The sequence below is a fragment of the Amblyomma mixtum genome, chromosome 2 (assembly GCF_055824585.1).
Source record: "Amblyomma mixtum isolate Tamu chromosome 2, ASM5582458v1, whole genome shotgun sequence".
Taxonomy (NCBI): Eukaryota; Metazoa; Arthropoda; class Arachnida; order Ixodida; family Ixodidae; genus Amblyomma; species Amblyomma mixtum.
In genome coordinates this window covers 257,588,420-257,606,576 of record NC_143013.1, presented here as the reverse complement: position 1 = coordinate 257,606,576, position 18,157 = coordinate 257,588,420, and the positions used below count along the sequence as shown (strand labels likewise).

The 18,157-nt window shown below is 48.8% G+C and overlaps 1 protein-coding gene across 1 annotated transcript; it reads right to left on the bottom strand.

Annotated features, from left to right (window-relative positions):
- Positions 1–6,234: 6,234 nt before the first annotated feature.
- On the bottom strand, positions 6,235–12,803 carry LOC149363654 (uncharacterized). The gene is made up of 3 exons (XM_089573629.1): positions 12,686–12,803; positions 9,177–9,465; positions 6,235–6,394 (listed from the first exon to the last, which is right to left on the bottom strand). Exons 2-3 carry the CDS (start codon positions 9,445–9,447, stop codon positions 6,336–6,338), a joined length of 330 nt encoding a protein of 109 aa, XP_089429755.1. The 5' UTR covers positions 9,448–9,465; positions 12,686–12,803; the 3' UTR covers positions 6,235–6,335.
- Positions 12,804–18,157: the final 5,354 nt, after the last annotated feature.

Genomic DNA, 18,157 nt, shown 5'->3' with positions numbered 1-18,157 from the left:
GCCGATCCTTTGCCACCCACCGCGAACACCGCCATCTTTTCACGGTGACGTGTTCGAAGACGCTGAGGACTGGCTGGAGACGTTCGAGCGGGTCGCACGCTACAACGGCTGGTGCGACGAGCGCAAGCTGAATAACGTCTACTTTGCCCTGGAAGAGTCTGCTCGGACGTGGTTTGAAAACCACGAGGCTACACTTCCCACCTGGGAGACGTTTTGCCGGAGTCTCCTGGCTACGTTCCCCAACGCTGACCGCCGGGAGAAGGCCGAAGCTGCGCTGCACTCCCGAAATCAGCGCACGAACGAAAGCGTGCGCATGTACACCGAAGACATGACCCGTCTTTTCAAGCGCGCCGACCCCAACATGACAGAGGAGAAGAAGCTGCGCCATCTCATGCGTGGGGTTAAGCAGGAGCTGTTCGCGGGCCTCGTGCGCAGCCCACCCCGCACGGTGGCGGAATTTCTAACCGAGGCGACCACGATGGAGACGACGCTGCAACAACGGGCCCGCCAGTACAACCGGGATATCAACTGCATGGTGCCCGAAGGCTTTTCGTCGTGTCTCGGCGGCAGTGCAGACACCTTGCGTGAACTAATTCGCTCCGTTGTCCGGGAGGAACTGCAACGGATCCATCTGCCTCAGGTTGCACCTGCGCCGCTGGCAGCGCTGTCCGAAGTTGTCAGGGACGAGGTGCGACAGGCTGCGCAGGCACCTCCTGTCCCCGAAGCGCCATCCCGGTTCGATGACCGACCCACGTACGCATCTGTTGTACGTCGCACGACAGGCTACGGTCCCATTACCCCAACGCCTGGCGTGAGCAACATCGGCACATGTCACGCAAGCGTGCCTGGCTACGGTGTGACTCCGTCGACCTCCGTGAGTAACGTCGCCACGTATTCTGCAACCGCATCTGCTACAGCTGGGCCACGCCCTCGCAAGTCGGATTTGTGGCGTACACCGGACCGCAGGCCTCTCTGCTACCACTGTGGGGAGCCTGGTCACCTCTACCGCGCCTGTTCGTACCGCCAAGTGGGCCTTCGCGGTTTCCATCCCGACGCACCCTGCCCTCAGAACGGCGAACGACCGCATGAGATTGCACAGCATCTCTGGGCACGCCAGAACCCTGCCTACTCTGGAAGGCGCGAGTCCCGTTCCCCTTCGCCTCTCCGTTATCGCTCTTCCAGCCCTGACCGCCAGAGTAGCTCTGCTGGCCGTCGCTCGCCGAGTCCGCGTCGGGAAAACTAACACCAGCGACCTCTGGAGGCAAGGCCGCTGACGTCGGGACGTGTCAAGATCCTCCATCGCGGAACCCTCGAGCCGACGATACCCGGACAGAGAGAGGCAGCGACAGTATCAGATACGCTGCATCCGATTTGCGTGTGACAATTGATGGCACTGACATTACCGCGCTGCTCGATACCGGTGCTGATTACTCTGTTATGAGCCGTGCCTTCGCTGGAGAACTTAAGAAGGTTCTGACACCGTGGACGGGGACCCCCATTCGCACCGCTGGCGGCCACCTAATTTCCCCTGTGGGCAAGTGCACGGCTAGAGTTGGGATTAGTGGTTTTACGTACGTTGGTGAATTTGTCGTACTCCCCGAGTGTTCCAGAGACTTGATTCTGGGGATCGACTTCCTGCAGTCGAACGGCGCTGTGATTGACTTTCAGGAGGCACGTGTCACGTTCTCGACCAAACAGGCCGTGGCGCGCTTTGACTCCCGCGATCCCTGCAGCAACGCTCTGCGCATTGTCGAGAACGACGTCACGGTGCCGCCGCGGTGCAGTGTTCTGGTGCTCGTGCGGAACGACCTCTTTCATGACTACGAGGGCCTAGCGGACAGCCATAGTCCACTGCTGCTTAAGCGGGGACTTGCCGTTGCAAGAGGTCTCGTCCAACTACGTGACGGCCGCACCCACGTCCTCCTGACTAACTTTGCCAACGAATATCAGCACCTGGCCAAAGGCATGGCTATTGCCTTCCTCCACGACGTTGCTGAGGTTCCAGGTTTGTGCACCGTGGGAGGACCCTCTCCGGAGTATGCTGGCCCAAATCACGTTCTTCAGTCAGTCAGAATAAATCCTGCCTTGCCGTCGGTTCAGAGGGATCTTCTGTCGGCCCTCTTGGCAGAATTTGCGGACTGTTTCGCTACGTGCTCGAAGGTCGGCCGAACTCCACTCGCCAAGCATCGTATCATCACTGACGAGACTACGCGACCCGTCTGCCAGCGCCCATATCGTGTTTCCCCGGTGGAGAGAGAAGCCATTCAGAATCAGGTTGCCGAGATGCTTGCAGACGATGTCATTCAGCCGTCCACCAGTCCGTGGGCATCGCCTGTGGTTCTTGTCAAAAAGAAGGACAATACTCTGCGTTTCTGCGTGGACTACAGGAAACTTAACAGCGTGACCAAAAAGGACGTTTACCCGCTGCCCAGGGTAGATGACGCGCTCGACCGATTGCGGAACGCCAGATACTTCTCGTCATTGGATCTTAAAAGCGGGTACTGGCAAATCGAAGTGGACGAGAGAGACCGGGAGAAGACGGCTTTCGTGACGCCTGACGGCCTCTATGAGTTTAAAGTGCTCCCATTTGGTCTGTGCTCAGCACCGGCCACTTTCCAACGCATGATGGACACTGTCCTCTCCGGCTTGAAATGGCAGTCCTGCCTGGTGTACCTGGACGATGTCGTTATATTTTCGCCCACCTTTGACCAACACTTGGAGCGGTTGCGCATTGTGCTACAAGCGCTCAAATCCGCGCAACTCACCATCAAAGCCGAGAAATGCCATTTTGGCTTTGAGGAACTTCGCTTTCTTGGTCACGTTGTCAGCGCACAAGGTGTTCGCCCGGACCCTGACAAGACTGCTGCCGTCTCAGGTTTTCCACGCCCAACTGACAAGAAGGCCGTTCGCCGGTTTTTAGGCCTGTGCTCCTATTATAGGCGCTTTATTCAAGATTTCTCGAAAATCGCGGAACCGCTGAACGCACTGACCCGTGACGACACGCCCTTCCTCTGGGGGACCGACGAAGAGGCTGCATTTGTCGAGCTTCGCAGCCGTCTGCAAAGCACTCCGATACTCGGCCATTTCGACGAGCATGCTGCCACGGACATCCACACTGACGCCAGCAATGTTGGCCTTGGTGCAGTACTGATCCAGTGGCAAGACGGTGCAGAACGGGTCATCAGTTATGCTAGTCGGACACTTACGCGCTCCGAGACCAATTATTCTACGACGGAGAAAGAATGTCTTGCAGTGATATGGGCCATCTGCAAGTTCCGACCGTACCTCTACGGACGACCCTTCCGTGTGGTAAGCGACCACCACTCCTTATGCTGGCTGGCGAGCCTCAAAGACCCCTCAGGACGCTTGGCTAGATGGAGCTTACGCTTGCAAGAATACGACTTAACAGTAGTTTACAAGTCTGGCCGCAAGCATCAGGATGCGGATTGTCTGTCGCGCGCGCCTATCCCAATCAATACCGAAGAAACCACCGATGATTTTCCTTTCCTGGGCTCTGTTAGTACCACCCAAATGGCGCAGCTTCAGATGGCGGACACGGAGTTGGCGCCGCTCATCGATTACCTCGAAGGCAGTGAAGCTCCCATTCCGCGTGTTTTTCTTCGAGGGCTTCACACCTTCACTTTACGGTCTGGTGTTCTCTACAAGCGCAACTTTGGCAACAGCGAAGAAGTGTTACTACTTGTCGTACCATCACAGCTGCGGTCTGAGATCTTGAGTGCCTGTCATGATGCACCATCCGCCGGCCACCTTGGAGTCAGCCGTACACTCGCGCGGATGAGACAAAAGTATTATTGGCCCAGGTTACTCCCATCGGTGCGGGCCTACGTCAAAACATGCCGTGAATGCCAACGTCGGAAGACTCCTCCATTGAAACCGGCCGGATTTCTTCACCCCGTCGATCCGCCGAAGACCCCTTTCCATCAAGTGGGCATGGACCTCCTTGGCCCATTTCCGAAGTCTTCGTCTGGAAAGCGTTGGATAGTCGTTGCGACTGACTACCTCACACGGTACGCTGAGACCACGTCTCTTGCCAAAGGCACTGCTGCTGAAGTTGCGCAGTTCTTCGTCCACAACATTGTCTTGCGTCATGGAGCACCCGCCGTTGTTGTTACTGACCGGGGAACTGCTTTCACGGCCCGCTTAACCCAGTCCGTGATGACTCTGACGCACACGAGCCACCGACGTGCTACGGCGTATCACCCGCAGACAAACGGGTTGGTAGAGCGACTCAACCGCACACTAGCCGACATGCTATCAATGTACGTTGACGTCGAGCATCGAACTTGGGACGCCATTCTGCCGTACGTAACGTTTGCGTACAACACCGCCCTGCAGGAAACAACCCGACTGACCCCCTTTCAGCTTGTCTTCGGTCGCCAGGTGACCACTCCGTTGGATGCTATGTTGCCCGTCGACCCTTACTGCGACTCTGACGCTGACATCGACGTAGATACCTTCGTTCAGCGTGCTGAGGAAGCGCGTCAACTGGCCCGCCTGCGCATCCACCGTCAACAGGAGGCTGACGCCACTAAGTACAACTGTGGACGCCGTTTCGTCAGTTATGCTCCCGGCGACCTTGTGTGGATTTGGATACCTGTTCGTCGCCGCGGGCTCTCTGAAAAGCTGCTGCGCCGATACTTCGGCCCTTACGAAGTAGTGCGCCGCATCAGTGATGCGACTTATGCAGTTGCTCCCGCCCCGACAGCTTGTTCATCGCGCCGGTCGCACCGAACTGAAGTCATACACGTTGTTCGCATGAAGCCTTACCACGACCGGCTACCTGACTGAACTGCGGTCCACTGCAGCTGTGTTCTACCCTTTCGCTGACTTTTCACTCCCAGCCGCATCGTGTCGATGCTGCAGAAGAGGGGGGCAGTGATACATGCATTCGAAGAAGAGACAGAAGTAGCGCATGCGCTAGAAGAGGAAGAAGTTAGTTGGCTCTCTCGCGCGCGCTCGAACCACTAGGGGACCGCCGCAGGTTTTTCGTCTCTGTGCGGGTGTTCTTTTTGGCGTTGCACGCTACAATATATATATATATATAAGCATTTTCGCGGCTGCCTTATTATGTTCATCGGTGGGAAGTTTTATCGATGACGGAAGCAGCACCGTGGTTGCCTAAAGCGGCGAAACGTCATGCTTGTCTCGCAGGGTTCCCTCAACTGACGCATTCGCTTACAGGCGTATGTGCTGTCATTGAAAAATATATTCGCATGACAGGAATTGTTCAGTGAGGGCGAACGAAGGCACTCGAAGCGCCGACGAGGAGACGATGACAACGGGCGCGAGCACCACCCGAACACGGCCAGACAAAGCGGTGCGGCTTCGTCGTGTCATAGTCCTTCAATGCTCTTTCAAGGACTGTGGTCGTTCCCATGGAGGAAAAAAAAACAACTCTGGAGGGAGCGTCCTTCGAGTTAACCTTGAAGCTTGGTCATAAAAAGTAAAACGGAGAGAGTCTGTTACTCGACTGCTCGGTGCTGCCTCTCTCCGATGGCGCATGACGTGGGCATCTCTCGAAAGTTTCAGAAAGACCAGTTTTTTCTGAAGACGTTTGTTGTCTTCTGGCGCTAAGAATTTCTCGTCGTAGTCTTCCACAGACAGATTTACTATTCTTATGCTGCTGTCCTTAACGCTACGTTAATGTGCAATATTTCCCACCTGTGCGAAAGTATACTGCGTTGGCTAAAAATGGAAGTAGGGGACGCCATGACCGGCTGTATATATATAGATGGAGAGCTCTTTTGTGGAACATAATCTTAGGAAAGGCGCAGCGATTTAATCGTTTGGAATATCGAAAGATATGAAGTGTTACAGAATTAAAATCATCTTTTTTTTTTTATTCACCCTGAGGAGCGTTCTGCCCGCATTGCGCATGTAGAAGTTTTTCTGTGTATCAAACTGATGATTGCTGTTTGGAGGCTACAACCTCACCCAAAAAGGAGCGGAGACGTCGTAGTAGCTACATCATGGCGTGTGTCTCCAAATGCCCGAACCTTGCGTGCACTTGTCTTCTGGTATTTATAACAATGCGGTGATAACTTAGAAGCGTGGAATCACAGGACCTTCCATGGTGAATAGCGGTAGCATAATTTTTGTACTCACGTATTGAATAATCACCTTGTTTGTTTTGTTGATGCTGCACTTTGTACAGTGCGATGCCAACACAGATGCTGCTTGTAAATCTGCGAGTGAACTGTTCATCTTATGGGCTCACTGAAAAAAAGTGATGTTTATTGCAGGAAGATTCTTTATTGCGTGTGCCAATGAGGCGTCATTCCAGCAAGGGTATGGTTAACTTGAAGACTTGAACCCTACACGGCAACTGCTGCAGCCGGTTCGGCCTCCACCTCCGGATCTTCTTCGGCGGCACCTGGGAGAGGGTTATGAAATTTTGGTTAGCTCGCGAGATTACCACCTAATAATATGCAAGTTGAGCTGAGTTTAATTGTTCTCTTTGGAATTAAGGATGCGATTAACGCAGGCTGAGCGATAGTTTTTCAGCGCGTTTCCATTCTGTCAACGGCACAGTGCCTCAACTTCCAGGTTCACTTTCGAACTGGCCGCGAAGTTGTTTAAACGACTCTATTGGCACCAAAGAATGTCAGAATGCAACCTAAACTGTAACACACACCACGGCGGGAAAGCTACATGATTTGCATGCTGGCAATTATTGTTTAAAGACTAGAAAAGATCGAATTTGAATGATGGGTTTTAGCGACGATGTTTAAAAGCGTCTCGTAATGTAGTGTGAATGTTAACACACGCTGAGGGTAAAATGTTAAATGATTTCCATGCTGTTAATCCTTGGTGTAATAAGAGCAAGTACGAGAAAAGGCTTCTTGAATTAATGTTGTCAAACTGGAGGTGGTAGTGAAATAATTTTTTAGGAAGGGCGACTATGGCGTCGGTCCTCGTGGGCGGGGTCATCAGGACTCCGAGAGCTTTTGTTATCCTGCGGGCCCGCGCGATTGGCCGTTGCTGATCACTGAGGCTAGAGCTGGACAGAGGGGCTTCCCACGAGGAGTGAGTGGGGTGGGGTATTGGTGGTTGCCGCGGGGGGTTTGGGCATCCCACATGGAGTGCTATAAAACGTGCTGGGTGCAGATGCATGACGGGCAGTGCGAGGGGCACTGTTAGGGAAGAAGGTGTGATTATGGTGGAGTTTCGGGGAGGATTTCCTTGGAGCTGGCCCCACGCCTTGGCGTCCCCTCTGGATAGAGTTTGGTGGAGTGGTGGAAATGTCTGTAGGAGTCTGTAGCATTCCAAGATGAGCGAGTATTTGCATGGCTGTGCTTGTAGTTTGTCATTGAAGTATGTCCGCCCGTCGCCTGGGGCCCAACCTGTAAGGCGATGCGTACGATGGGAGTGCTGGGATTGTCAGGGAGATTCTTGACGGATACCCGTCACCCCGTCCCCCTCCACCACTGGAACTGCTGTCTTACGCGTTAAAAGACATTAGCAACTTTCCTCTAGGTGGCGCTGCTTAATTCATTTTCGCGCTATATCTGACACTCTTGTTTTGACGGTGCTGAAACGGCGCTGTTTTTCACCAGAAGCTTTCTCGTACTCGATCAAGAGTTACTGACTCACGGAAGAGGTGCTTATGAAAACTAGTACCAGCAGTCTGCCACTTAACCCCACCGCGCTTCCTTGTTCCTGTTTAACGTTCATATAAATCCGTTAGCATTGCGAAGATATGCTGAAGTTTTGGAAACGATCTGATGCTTTCGTGACAACCTGCTGAACAGGTGAGGTATCGTAATAAAATAAAACCAACTTGAGATGCAAGAGTGGCGTGTAGTAAGTGCGCTAAAAGTGGTTAGCGCTCGTGTACTGTGGTGGCGGCTTGGTCTTCCTGTGGATGCGTGAGGCAGAGTACAAGATCTAGGGCTGTGGCAGGCTCCTTTTACGCATAAGCAAATCCAGATTTCCTAGCTCAATTTGACATACGACTTAAATAACGATAGCGACTGCCGCGCTACCTTTCTCATATAACCTCGTCATACCCGAGCGAAAGTTGGGCTTGTCAAAGTTAACCCATATACAGTTTTGTTTAATGTGGATGTTTCCACGAATGCACGCAACAAAAATTTACAGCCCTAGGTGGAACCATTCTTCGTTTATGAATTCTCCCAAACATTTGCTACGAACCTCTGTGCCTACCGGAACCCGCAGCAAAGTCTTACGGCGTATATTTTGTTAAATACGTGCAGGAGAGAATATGTATTTAGGTCAAAATTATGAGTAATCTCATAGCAGAGTACGTGAAACTCGGGGCTTATTTTGCAGGCTGAGATCCGAAATCTGATTTAGAGGAATCAACCAACTTGAAATGCTGCTCAGAGCACCGCTATTGTTATACAGTTCTTGGAAAGCTGGCTACGGGGAGCGTATTAAGTAATCTCCGATTTGTGATAGCACTATGCTGCAGAAGTGTTTGTTTTAAATCCTGTAGACAAAAGAGATTATAATGAAAGTACGCGGAGTCTGGCGAAGATACCGTGGCTTCCAAGATGCTACTTTGTATTCCACATAAAATGAATTGCTTTTAAAAGGAGCTTCTTCGTGGGACATGCACAATAATTTAATGAGGAACTACTTCAGTTATACTAACTGTGCGGTTCCCATTATGTCGACTTTTATTTTTCTCACGTTGTTCACATTCACGTGCTCTGCTCAGTATTCTGTCGAGTCGTCCATAAAGAGAAACTGAAATTGGCTTGCATCGATACGCTACCGTATTCTAGCAACACAGACGCAACCTTCACCAGAAAACGGAGCGTTTGTAAGCTAGAAAGATGCCCAAAATCTGAAATACACGTGCTGCCACCACCGGTCCATTTCGCAAGTAAACTGCTGTGCATCGACTCCATTTTTCTGACGCAGATCTCTGATACTATACTACACTCCGATTCGTTTCAAAACAGGGATCACGGAGTCCTTAGTGGTGTGGATGACACGAGTTTAAATCGAGTGGCGGGAAACTTTTCGAAGCTCTTTCTCGTGAATAAATGCTTTTTTGGCTCCAGGCAAACAACGCCAACGTAGCCAGAAAGAGCCATGGAATTATTTTGACTAAGAACAAAGTTTGAACGTAGATGTCTTCAGTGTGCCTTCAAGTTGCAAATGGGTATACGTTCTGTATACGTTACCTGGGTCACAGCCGGCGATGGCGATGGGCAGGCACTGGTTCGCCGCTGCGCTGAAGTGCTCTCCTTCGGGGCAGTCGAGCTTGAAGCCGAAGAACTGCAGGCAGAGCGAGTACTTGGAGCAGTCGTTCGGGTCGGGCACCTTTAGGGACACGCCGGGCAAACCGGGCGTTGGACAGTCAGGCGCAGATGACAGGAAGGAGGCGAAGCTGAATGACGTCACGACGGCCACGCAGATGGCCTGCATCACCATGATGACGATGATGACCTTCATGGTTGTACTGGTGGAGTTCTGCGAAGATTACCAGAGCGCGGCGCCTGTTGCAGCTGACCCAAGACACAGAGCGTACTTTCGTTGAGGTGAAGTCCATGTGAAGTTTTCAAGAACACCGGTCTGCGCTGTTTGAAATTAGATAGGGGGCCAGCGGTGATGATGATGGTGAGGATAATTTAATTTTACTGCCTAGAGGGGGAACTTGGCCGACCAGCGCCTTGGCTGATGTATTAAATGCACACAAATGACATGATGGGGATGCCAGGCCTCCAGCGCTAATATTTTTGCCATTTTATGACAGGAACAGGTTTTTTCGGAGCTGAGCACAGATGAACGGAAGTGGTGATGATGATGATCGTTTGATTTTAGTGTGCAAGAGCAGCTTGCTCAAAGTGCACCACTTCTTATACATTTGGCGTGTAAAAGGCGATGACATGAAGGCTATGGCAATCGATTCTTGTGTAGAAATAGGTTACTTCTTTGCTGCATGCAAGCTGGCGATAATACAAATTTGTATTTAATAGAGCTAACAGTGCCTTAGTCAAAAAGCGCCATGACATGTGTTCTGTTCATACGAGGTAATGATGCGAATATGAAAACGCGCTAATCGTATCTAGCTATTATTCTTGTTGCGTTCAGAAATATATAGGTCACTTCTGGCCCGAGTGTAAGTAGACGGTTACATGGGACAGTTTATTTCTCGGGGCCTTGCACTGACTCAATCTCGCTAGCTCGCAATTTTACGCGTAAAATGCGCTGGGTGTGCATCATTCAGTAGTGACGGCAGCCTGCGAGCGGCGATGTGCTGCTCAGTTGCGTCCACGTTGAAGAAAACAGTGCCGGGAAGCAGGCGTGAATGTTGACGAATCTATGCTTGCTAATGTATATAGACAGTTAGCTTGTAAGCATTCTGTTCTGGAAGGTTGATTAACAGTTCGCGCCTTCTCTGGTCGTGCTAAAGACCACTCGTCTGACTTAAAAATCAATCGGGTCCTTTTCTTTTTAAATTTTGAGCAGTAGTGACTTATTACGAGTGCTGTAATTCGAACTTATGTAATAAAAAATTTTTGCCTTAAATACCTCGTGCAGGCTCAGCACAGAAAATACACAGACGCAAAAGAGAACACAACGACACGAACATGCTCAACATTCCCGGAAAAAATTTTGAAAATTGGAAAATTTTAAGATACCATTATAAATATATTGAAGGAAATGATCCATTTTTCTGATATGTAGCAAAATTTTCTTGTAAGGTGTTTCCATCGATCGCATCGAACAGTTAACACTGCCATAGAAAACGAATGGGGAAAACTGTTCACGATAGCCGAAAGAGGTTAATAGAAAAAATATTCAAGACTGCCGTCGGATGATCTGCGGGTATTTTGATTTTTATAGTGAAATCTTACATTATATAAGAAAATTGCGCTCATAAACTGTTTCCCGCTCAAAAGATGCTTTTGTCGAGAATTGCTAGGTATGCACGACAGCGCTTGAGTCGTCGTGTTTTTTCTGCGTCGGTGTCTTTTCTAAGCTGCTCTGTCATGATTAGGGCCCGGAAATTTAGGCACTAAAGAACCCCGAAATAGGCAGGCATCTAGGCTCTAAAAAATATTGAAATAGGCGCTATAAAGCAAAAATAGGCGCTTTGAATAACACTCTTTATTCAGGAGTACAAGATTGGTAAGTCAAGCACGGAGCGTACGCAGTCCTAAACTGAAGCAATAAAGCGCATTCTCAGGTTTTCAAACTTGAAAACTCTTTCGGTTTTCGCTAAGCATAGCTTTGTACTTTAATAGGCTTCTTTTGACATCACATGAACTTAGTGGCGCGAACCTAAAACATGAGAGTTGATAAAGGCTTAGGCCTTCAGGTGATGTGGCCGCATCGTCTCCGCGTAGAAAGACTCTGTTTGGGGAAATTGCTTCTAGGCATCTATTTTTTTTTTTTACCAATTGCCGCATCTTCGTAGAAGCAGTAGCGCCCTTTCCTTCCAGTCCCCGAAGTGTTGCGGTACTTCTGCCACTACCTTCAACGATTCGTCTATTGAGAGTCCAGCCTTTTCCAACTTTGTCATTTTTTCCGTCAAAGTTGAGAAGATTCCACTAATGTATGTCAGGTCTCTTTCGAAATTCGCCTCTTGCTACACTTCGAGATAAACACTTCATTACACTACGTTCAAGTTACACTTCCTTAAAAACATTCGGCGAGACCCTCGCCTTTTGTGCGTGCATCGGCGCGCGCCTTTCAGCATACATACACAGATGTATCAAAATTGAAAAACGGCACCGAGGACCGAAGTGCCGGATTTAGGCATTTATAGGCAAAAAGTGCCGTTAAATAGGCAGAAGTTCCTAAAAATTACAAAAAGGCAGGCAAGTGCAAAAATCCGTCGTTTAGGCATTTATAGGCATGTTTAGGCAAATGCCTAAATTTCCGGGCCCTAGTCATGATCAACTAGCAACAAGCCTCTTCTGCTGTCTTAGCAGCCTTATATAAGTGCTTATTGTTCTCAACAGAAAAGTGACCTCTAAGACATTTCCACTGCTTACAACTTGACTGAGCGCAGGTGCATTCTGGACTATGCCGCGCATGCGCAGTAAACTGCCAAGCCCTGAAATCCTCCAATCCCAACGCTGTTGCCACTTCCAATATTAAATATCAAGAGATGCATAGAAGCATTCTCCTGGTTTGTCTGTATAATCATCTAGGGGTCACAATGAAAATGGTGTCAAATATCATTTCCTTAGTGTATAATAGCCGTACTGCTCCGAAAATTTAATCAACGTTCCAAAGAAGGACGGTAGACTCGAAAGACGCGAATTCGATCCCGACTGCGGCGGTCGAATTTCGATGGAGGCGGAATTCTAGAGTCCCATGTGCTGTGCGAAATCAGTGCACGTAAAGAACCCCAGGTGGTCGAAATTACTCCGGAGCCCTTCACTACGGTGTCCCTCATAGCCTGAGTCGCTTTGGGAAGTAATACTACCATAAATAGCAAACCGAAACGGGATGTTAGATGAGCAAAAAACCTTGTTTACACGACGTCGTAACCGTGCCTCCTTGCTTTGACCCTAGAAGAACACTACTGGGTTGGAAAAGACCCTGGCACCCTTGCGAGAGAACTTTGAAAAGCTCAGTACCGTTTTTCCGACGGCAGTCGCGGAGACAACAATGGCTCTCAGAAAACAAACTTGTTCGAAATGAGAGCAGAAGCAACTTATCCGCACTTCCTCCTTACCTAGTTTGTACGTGCTTCCTGCGCTGGCGATGCTGCTTGCTATCTGAGTCCGCTTGCCGGTCAAGCAACGTCCTTATAAGAGCGACGTCCGTGTCTGGAGGGATTATAAACAGTTGCCCACCGCCGGATGGCCCATTATCTCCTGATTGGTGCAATTGTCGGAGCTCATTCCTCGCACAGGCAAAAAAAGAAAAAAGAGATACGGTAGCAAAAGAAAATTGCGGCCACGTTCTCAGACGGCTGGTCATCTTTATGGCTGCACTGCTAGTGCTCTGCGCAGATCTAGTAGTCCTGACGTCATATCCTAGTAGGCATCCGGTTTCGGATACATGCGGCTAACGTACGTTACACCGTAGCTAGAGATTCGTTTTATATTTTTTTTTCTCAGTAGCTCAGTTTTATGAGCGGCATAGGGCGGCTTCTCCTTCCCGAGGATTCCCAAAGGAATGCGTTGGCCGCCATCCCCTTGGGACGTGCAGAGCTCGTGCGGTCTATCTGCAGGATTAAAAGACTTCCGTACGACGTGCCAATGAAGCCGGTCAGTTTTTCGGGGTATGCCAGGTTTGAGCCTGCCCGAGATAACTTATACTACAGCAGCCTCCCTTTGAAGTGTTGCCTCGTGTGCAGCCCAAGGTGTATCGGCACGTGGGCGTCTCATGTGATGCTCGAGTCTGTCCTTGTGTCCAGATAGCAAACGGAGGAGGCAGAACGTGTTCTGATAACAGAAAATTCAAGTAATCTTGTGCTCATAGGTCATCGCTAACCAAACTGCCTGACTCTGTCACACAACCTAATTTTCTTATTTATATATCAGTACATACCTGCAGCGCAGGAAGATATAATTGATGATGCTCGTAGGGTGGTACTGGCTAATGTAACAACGTAAAACAACATAAAAAATTCATAACGCATGCAAACACAAAATAGGACAACTGCACATACTTTTGGGCACTTTTGGTATCTCACAGCAGAGCCCGGAGCATCGTTTCAAATTGACACGCGACAACTTGTTGAGACAATCAATTCCAGTCATCAATAGACCCATGGAAGCATGCTTTATATTGCGCGCTTTGTTCTAGCCGGATATTTCACACTCTAATGTTTACCAGTGATCGCGTCATAAAATGCAGAGAAACAGATAACTTCCTCCGTTTATTTCATTTTTTTTCATCGTAGGCTCTCTAAAGCATCTCAAACTGGGAGTACTTTAAACTTGTACATAATTTGAGCCATCCCGGAGTTGCCGCAACTTTCAGGCATGAAAAGATTATGCTTTGGTGTAAAAGAAGTAGACTGACATACACTCGAAACTCGTTATAACGAAATGATGGATACAATGAAGAAATGACGATTCCCCTTTGAAGCTCGGTAAACACGGGCTATAACGAAGCTACGGCTATAACGAAGTAATCGTCGGGCCCCTTCAATATCGTTATAACGAGTTTTAACTATATTCATACTCAGGAACTTTTCCCGCTTCAGACACCAACACTTTAAACCCTTCAAGTGGCTTCATAAGTTTCGGAAGTCTGAAAGTCATTTACAGCGTTGTTGATAAAGAAACCATTCGCTTGTAACATCCTGAGCACAGCTAATCAAGAACCTCTAAAACGTCTTTTTTATAATGTATGCTAGAGAGAGAGAGAGAGAAATGGACGGAAAGGCAGGGAGGTTGCAAAGTGTCTAAGTATGCTAAGTATCTGAAGAACAAAGACTCTAGAACAGATCCACTGAATAGCACAGAAGAATACTCTAGCATAATCAGCCTGAGACCCATTAATCAATACGCGTTGCCTTCGGAAGTGTAGATAACATTACTTCCATTTAAGCATTGAACTACAGAAACCAAGAAAAGACAGTTTTCTCTGCATCTGCTTAAACCATTTCGTATGCTTGAAATTGTTAGGAAAACAAGAAAGCTTGTGACGAGGCGATTGTACTGTGTATTTGTTTCACTCAGGACAACGCTGTTCATGAAAGCCGTGCGAAGATAAAAGAATATAGCCGTCGACTGCACACTTGGAGACATACTGTCGATGTCTTATTGGCATTAGACTGCACAAAATGCTGCACCCGGAGGTATGTTTCGCAAACGCACAATGCTTGGAGGTTTTGTGTCTACTCTAAAGGTGTTGTTCGTATCGTTAACTGAGGGATTTAATCGTTCTCTGCAGGCGTAACACTGCACTGACGAAGGCTCAATGTGGCATGTGTAAACAACTTGAACGGGCACCGTACCCCGCATCTCCATGCGAGCCTTGTTTTCACGACAGGCTGATCGCCTCTATAGCTCGCGTAACAAGAAATGTGACAGCCTCGATCAGATTTTCACACGCGTTTTATTCAATATTTATATTATTTATTATGCTTTTTATTATGCCTCGTTCAAATAGGTGTTGCAATGTTAAAAATCTCATTGTTTCTCATTATAAACTGTGATCTACAATTCCATTGCTACTTTTCGTTATAAGCCGCCGCGGTGGCTCAGTGGCTATGGTGCTCGGCTGCTGGCCCGAAAGACGCGGGTTGGATCCCGGCCGCGGCGGTTGAATTTATTTGGAGGAGAAATTCGAGGCCCGTGTACTGTGCGATGTCTGTGCACGTTAAAGAACCCCAGGTGGTCGAAATTTCCGGAGCCCTCCACTACGGCGTCTCTCATAGCCTCAGTCGCTTTGGGACGTTAAACCCTATAAACCAACTTTTCGTTATGTTGTGCTTTGTATTCCAACTGACCTGTAGTTACAAGGCAGTAGTGAAGTTACAAGTTGTGTTTCTGATTCTGAGTTTTTGAACTATTATTGCATTTTCCACTGTTTTTGTCGTCTTTGTAATGCCAAGTGGAGATTTCAGTGGCCACGTCAAGCTGCCCAGAGTAGCTTTTAGCCCTGATAACCTTCCAGGGATATCTGGAGAATAAAAATTTAATTCAATTCAAGTTTTCTATGCCTGCTCCTAAGCTATAGTAGTGATGCAGTTTTTCAATGGACTACGTTCTCTCAACAACCACAGGAAGCCACTGGTGTTGCCAGCTAGGACTCGTTTCAGTGTAGGTGTGTGTTTCGTCAGTGTTCAACTGGCCTTACTTACACTGTACCTTTATTATCAGTCGCTATTCCTGAAAGCGCAAAATAGCCCGTCAACAAGGCAAGCACACACCGCTGCGCGACGCTCCCGCGCTAGCACTGCACTACAATTTAGTGCTTTCTGCCTGCTGTCCCTTTTTAGTGAGCAACTATGTCAACCACAATCGTGCCAAAATACAACCTCTTGTAATGTGCGTGTTTGTTTTCTTTGCTCTTATCGCCACAGGGGTAATGTACTTATCACGTTTTTGTTCCCGCACACGGCACTCACGCAGTATCAGACTGCTCTCTCACCGTGACGGTTGAAGCGCTCCCACAGAGCCGTCCTGATAACCGCTGTGTCAACCCTACTGTACAACAACCTACCGTGAACACAGACATTCGTTTTGTACCGTCGCGGACCATGCGTGCCACTATCGCTATCGCCGCTGCCATGTTCTGTTCTTTGTTGGAGCAGGGGAACGAATGCTTTGCTTTGCACTTGCTTTATGGTCACATTGCTGTGCCTGTCGCCACAGTCACGTGACAAATGTCAGGTGGCTTTCTTTTGTCTCTACCGCAACTGACTGACTTTTTTAGAAAGCAGCCGCACAGGCAAAAGTTCGACTGACTTCAAACCCTGAGCTGCGATCATCGCACAGAAAAAACAGCTTTTATTTCACGGTATCGACTTGGCATGAATATAGGCTACTGATGTGCCGACCAATGCTCTTTGTCACTAATTCCTGGAACACAAGAAAGAAATTATTATTTTTTCTTTCGAGATCGGATAAGATCTGTGCAGAGGCTCAGTGAATACGGCACATGCATATTCTAGCGCAAAAGACGGGACGACAGAAAGAATGGACGAACACAGGCGCTTTCTGTCGTCCCGTATTTTGCGCTAAAATATGCCTGTGAAGTCTGAACACCAACTAGCCCAGCAATTAACCCTTTTTCAATGAAGACGGCTTTGGGCAGCTCCAAGGGCATGGGATTAAATTCTGTCCGCGGCGAGCGCGTTTCTTTGAAGACAAAACGCAAAAAGACGCCCGTGCGCTGTGCGATATGTCAGTGCATATTAAGGAATCCGAGATGGTTGATGATGATCACGAAAACAATTGAACTGGAGCTAGGATTGGTGGTCGGTCTCCCTATTTCGGGAGTCCATGAATCTTGCAGCCGTTCAAGCCTTTCGGTCAGCTCCAGATGAACTTTCGGGTCTGAGCTGGGCAGCATTTCCCTCCACCGCTCAATCGTCGGTTGTTTTATCCTTTCTGTACCTGTGTTGTTTGGCAGGCCCATACCACGTGGTATAGGTGCGCCTCTACGCCAATGTGTGCGCATTGTGGCTCATGGTCTTCCATCTTGATTGCATGAACATTTTTTGGGCTTGAGTACATGCTTGTTTGTGTTATTTCCTGTTCCTTGTTTAGTTCTTTTCCTGGCGTCGCGTATTCCCTTCTGTCTAGCCTATAGAGTTGTAGGATTTCTATAACTATGTGGCTACCATGTTTGAGTTGTGCTCGTCCGTGTGTTGGGGTGCCTGGGGTAAGAGTGCTCGCTCTACGACTTGTGCACCTTCGTTCCCCTCTACTGACGGTTGCATTGGTGTTCATGTGAGTTTTGCTTGCATTTCGGCTCGCTTTATGTCCTTCAGGATCCTAATGGCTGTCTGCCCTATCCTGCTAGTAACGTAGTTCATGCACGCTTCTTGCGAACCCGTGAATAATTTTTTTTTTTTTAACACGAAAGCATTATATGGCTCGTCGGCAACGAAACCCGGCGTTGTTGTACAGCAGCAGTGGTCCTAAAACCAGTGACGTCATCATGGTATCGCAGTGTTGCCAGCAGCAGACCATAAGATCGCCGCTTTTTTTTTATTGCTGCCCTATGCTATCCCCACAGCCGATCACGCCTTGTGATGAACTGCAACACACTCTTTCGCTGTGCACTGCACACCGTCTTCATAAACTTTGGTTTGTGGTGCGAACAGATCAGATCAGCTTAACCTCGATCAGAGCTTAACCTGAGTCTAATGTCGTCGCCAGACGGGCCGACGACCCAGCAAAGAAAAACCATGAGTAAATCAGGGTAAACACGTGCTTTCGCACGTGTACTCGGTTTAACTACATTAAGACTCTGTCATTTTTTTTGTATCTTCATTTATGCGAACATCCAGACTTGAGAAAAGTAGGAAGGAAGGAAGGGAAAACTTTATTGTACTCTAGTGCTTCTTTTTTTCTGCGGTTCTGGGGCATCTTCAGAGATGTTCTCTCCTTGGTTGTATCCTAAGGAGCCTTCACTGTCGAAGCCGTCCACTTTTAATTAATGGTCGGTTGCCCTCAGTCCAGGGCTGTAGCTTTATTATTGCTGAGAAACCTACTTTTGCTCCGATCTGAAGAGCATA

Bases quoted from the DNA above. Each gene is read 5' to 3' on its own strand.
- LOC149363654 (XM_089573629.1), bottom strand. From the start codon at position 9,447: ATGAAGGTCATCATCGTCATCATGGTGATGCAGGCCATCTGCGTGGCC. The intron at 6,395-9,176 runs GTAACGTATACA...ACCCTCTCCCAG, and splicing joins CATCGCCGGCTGTGACCCAG to GTGCCGCCGAAGAAGATCCG.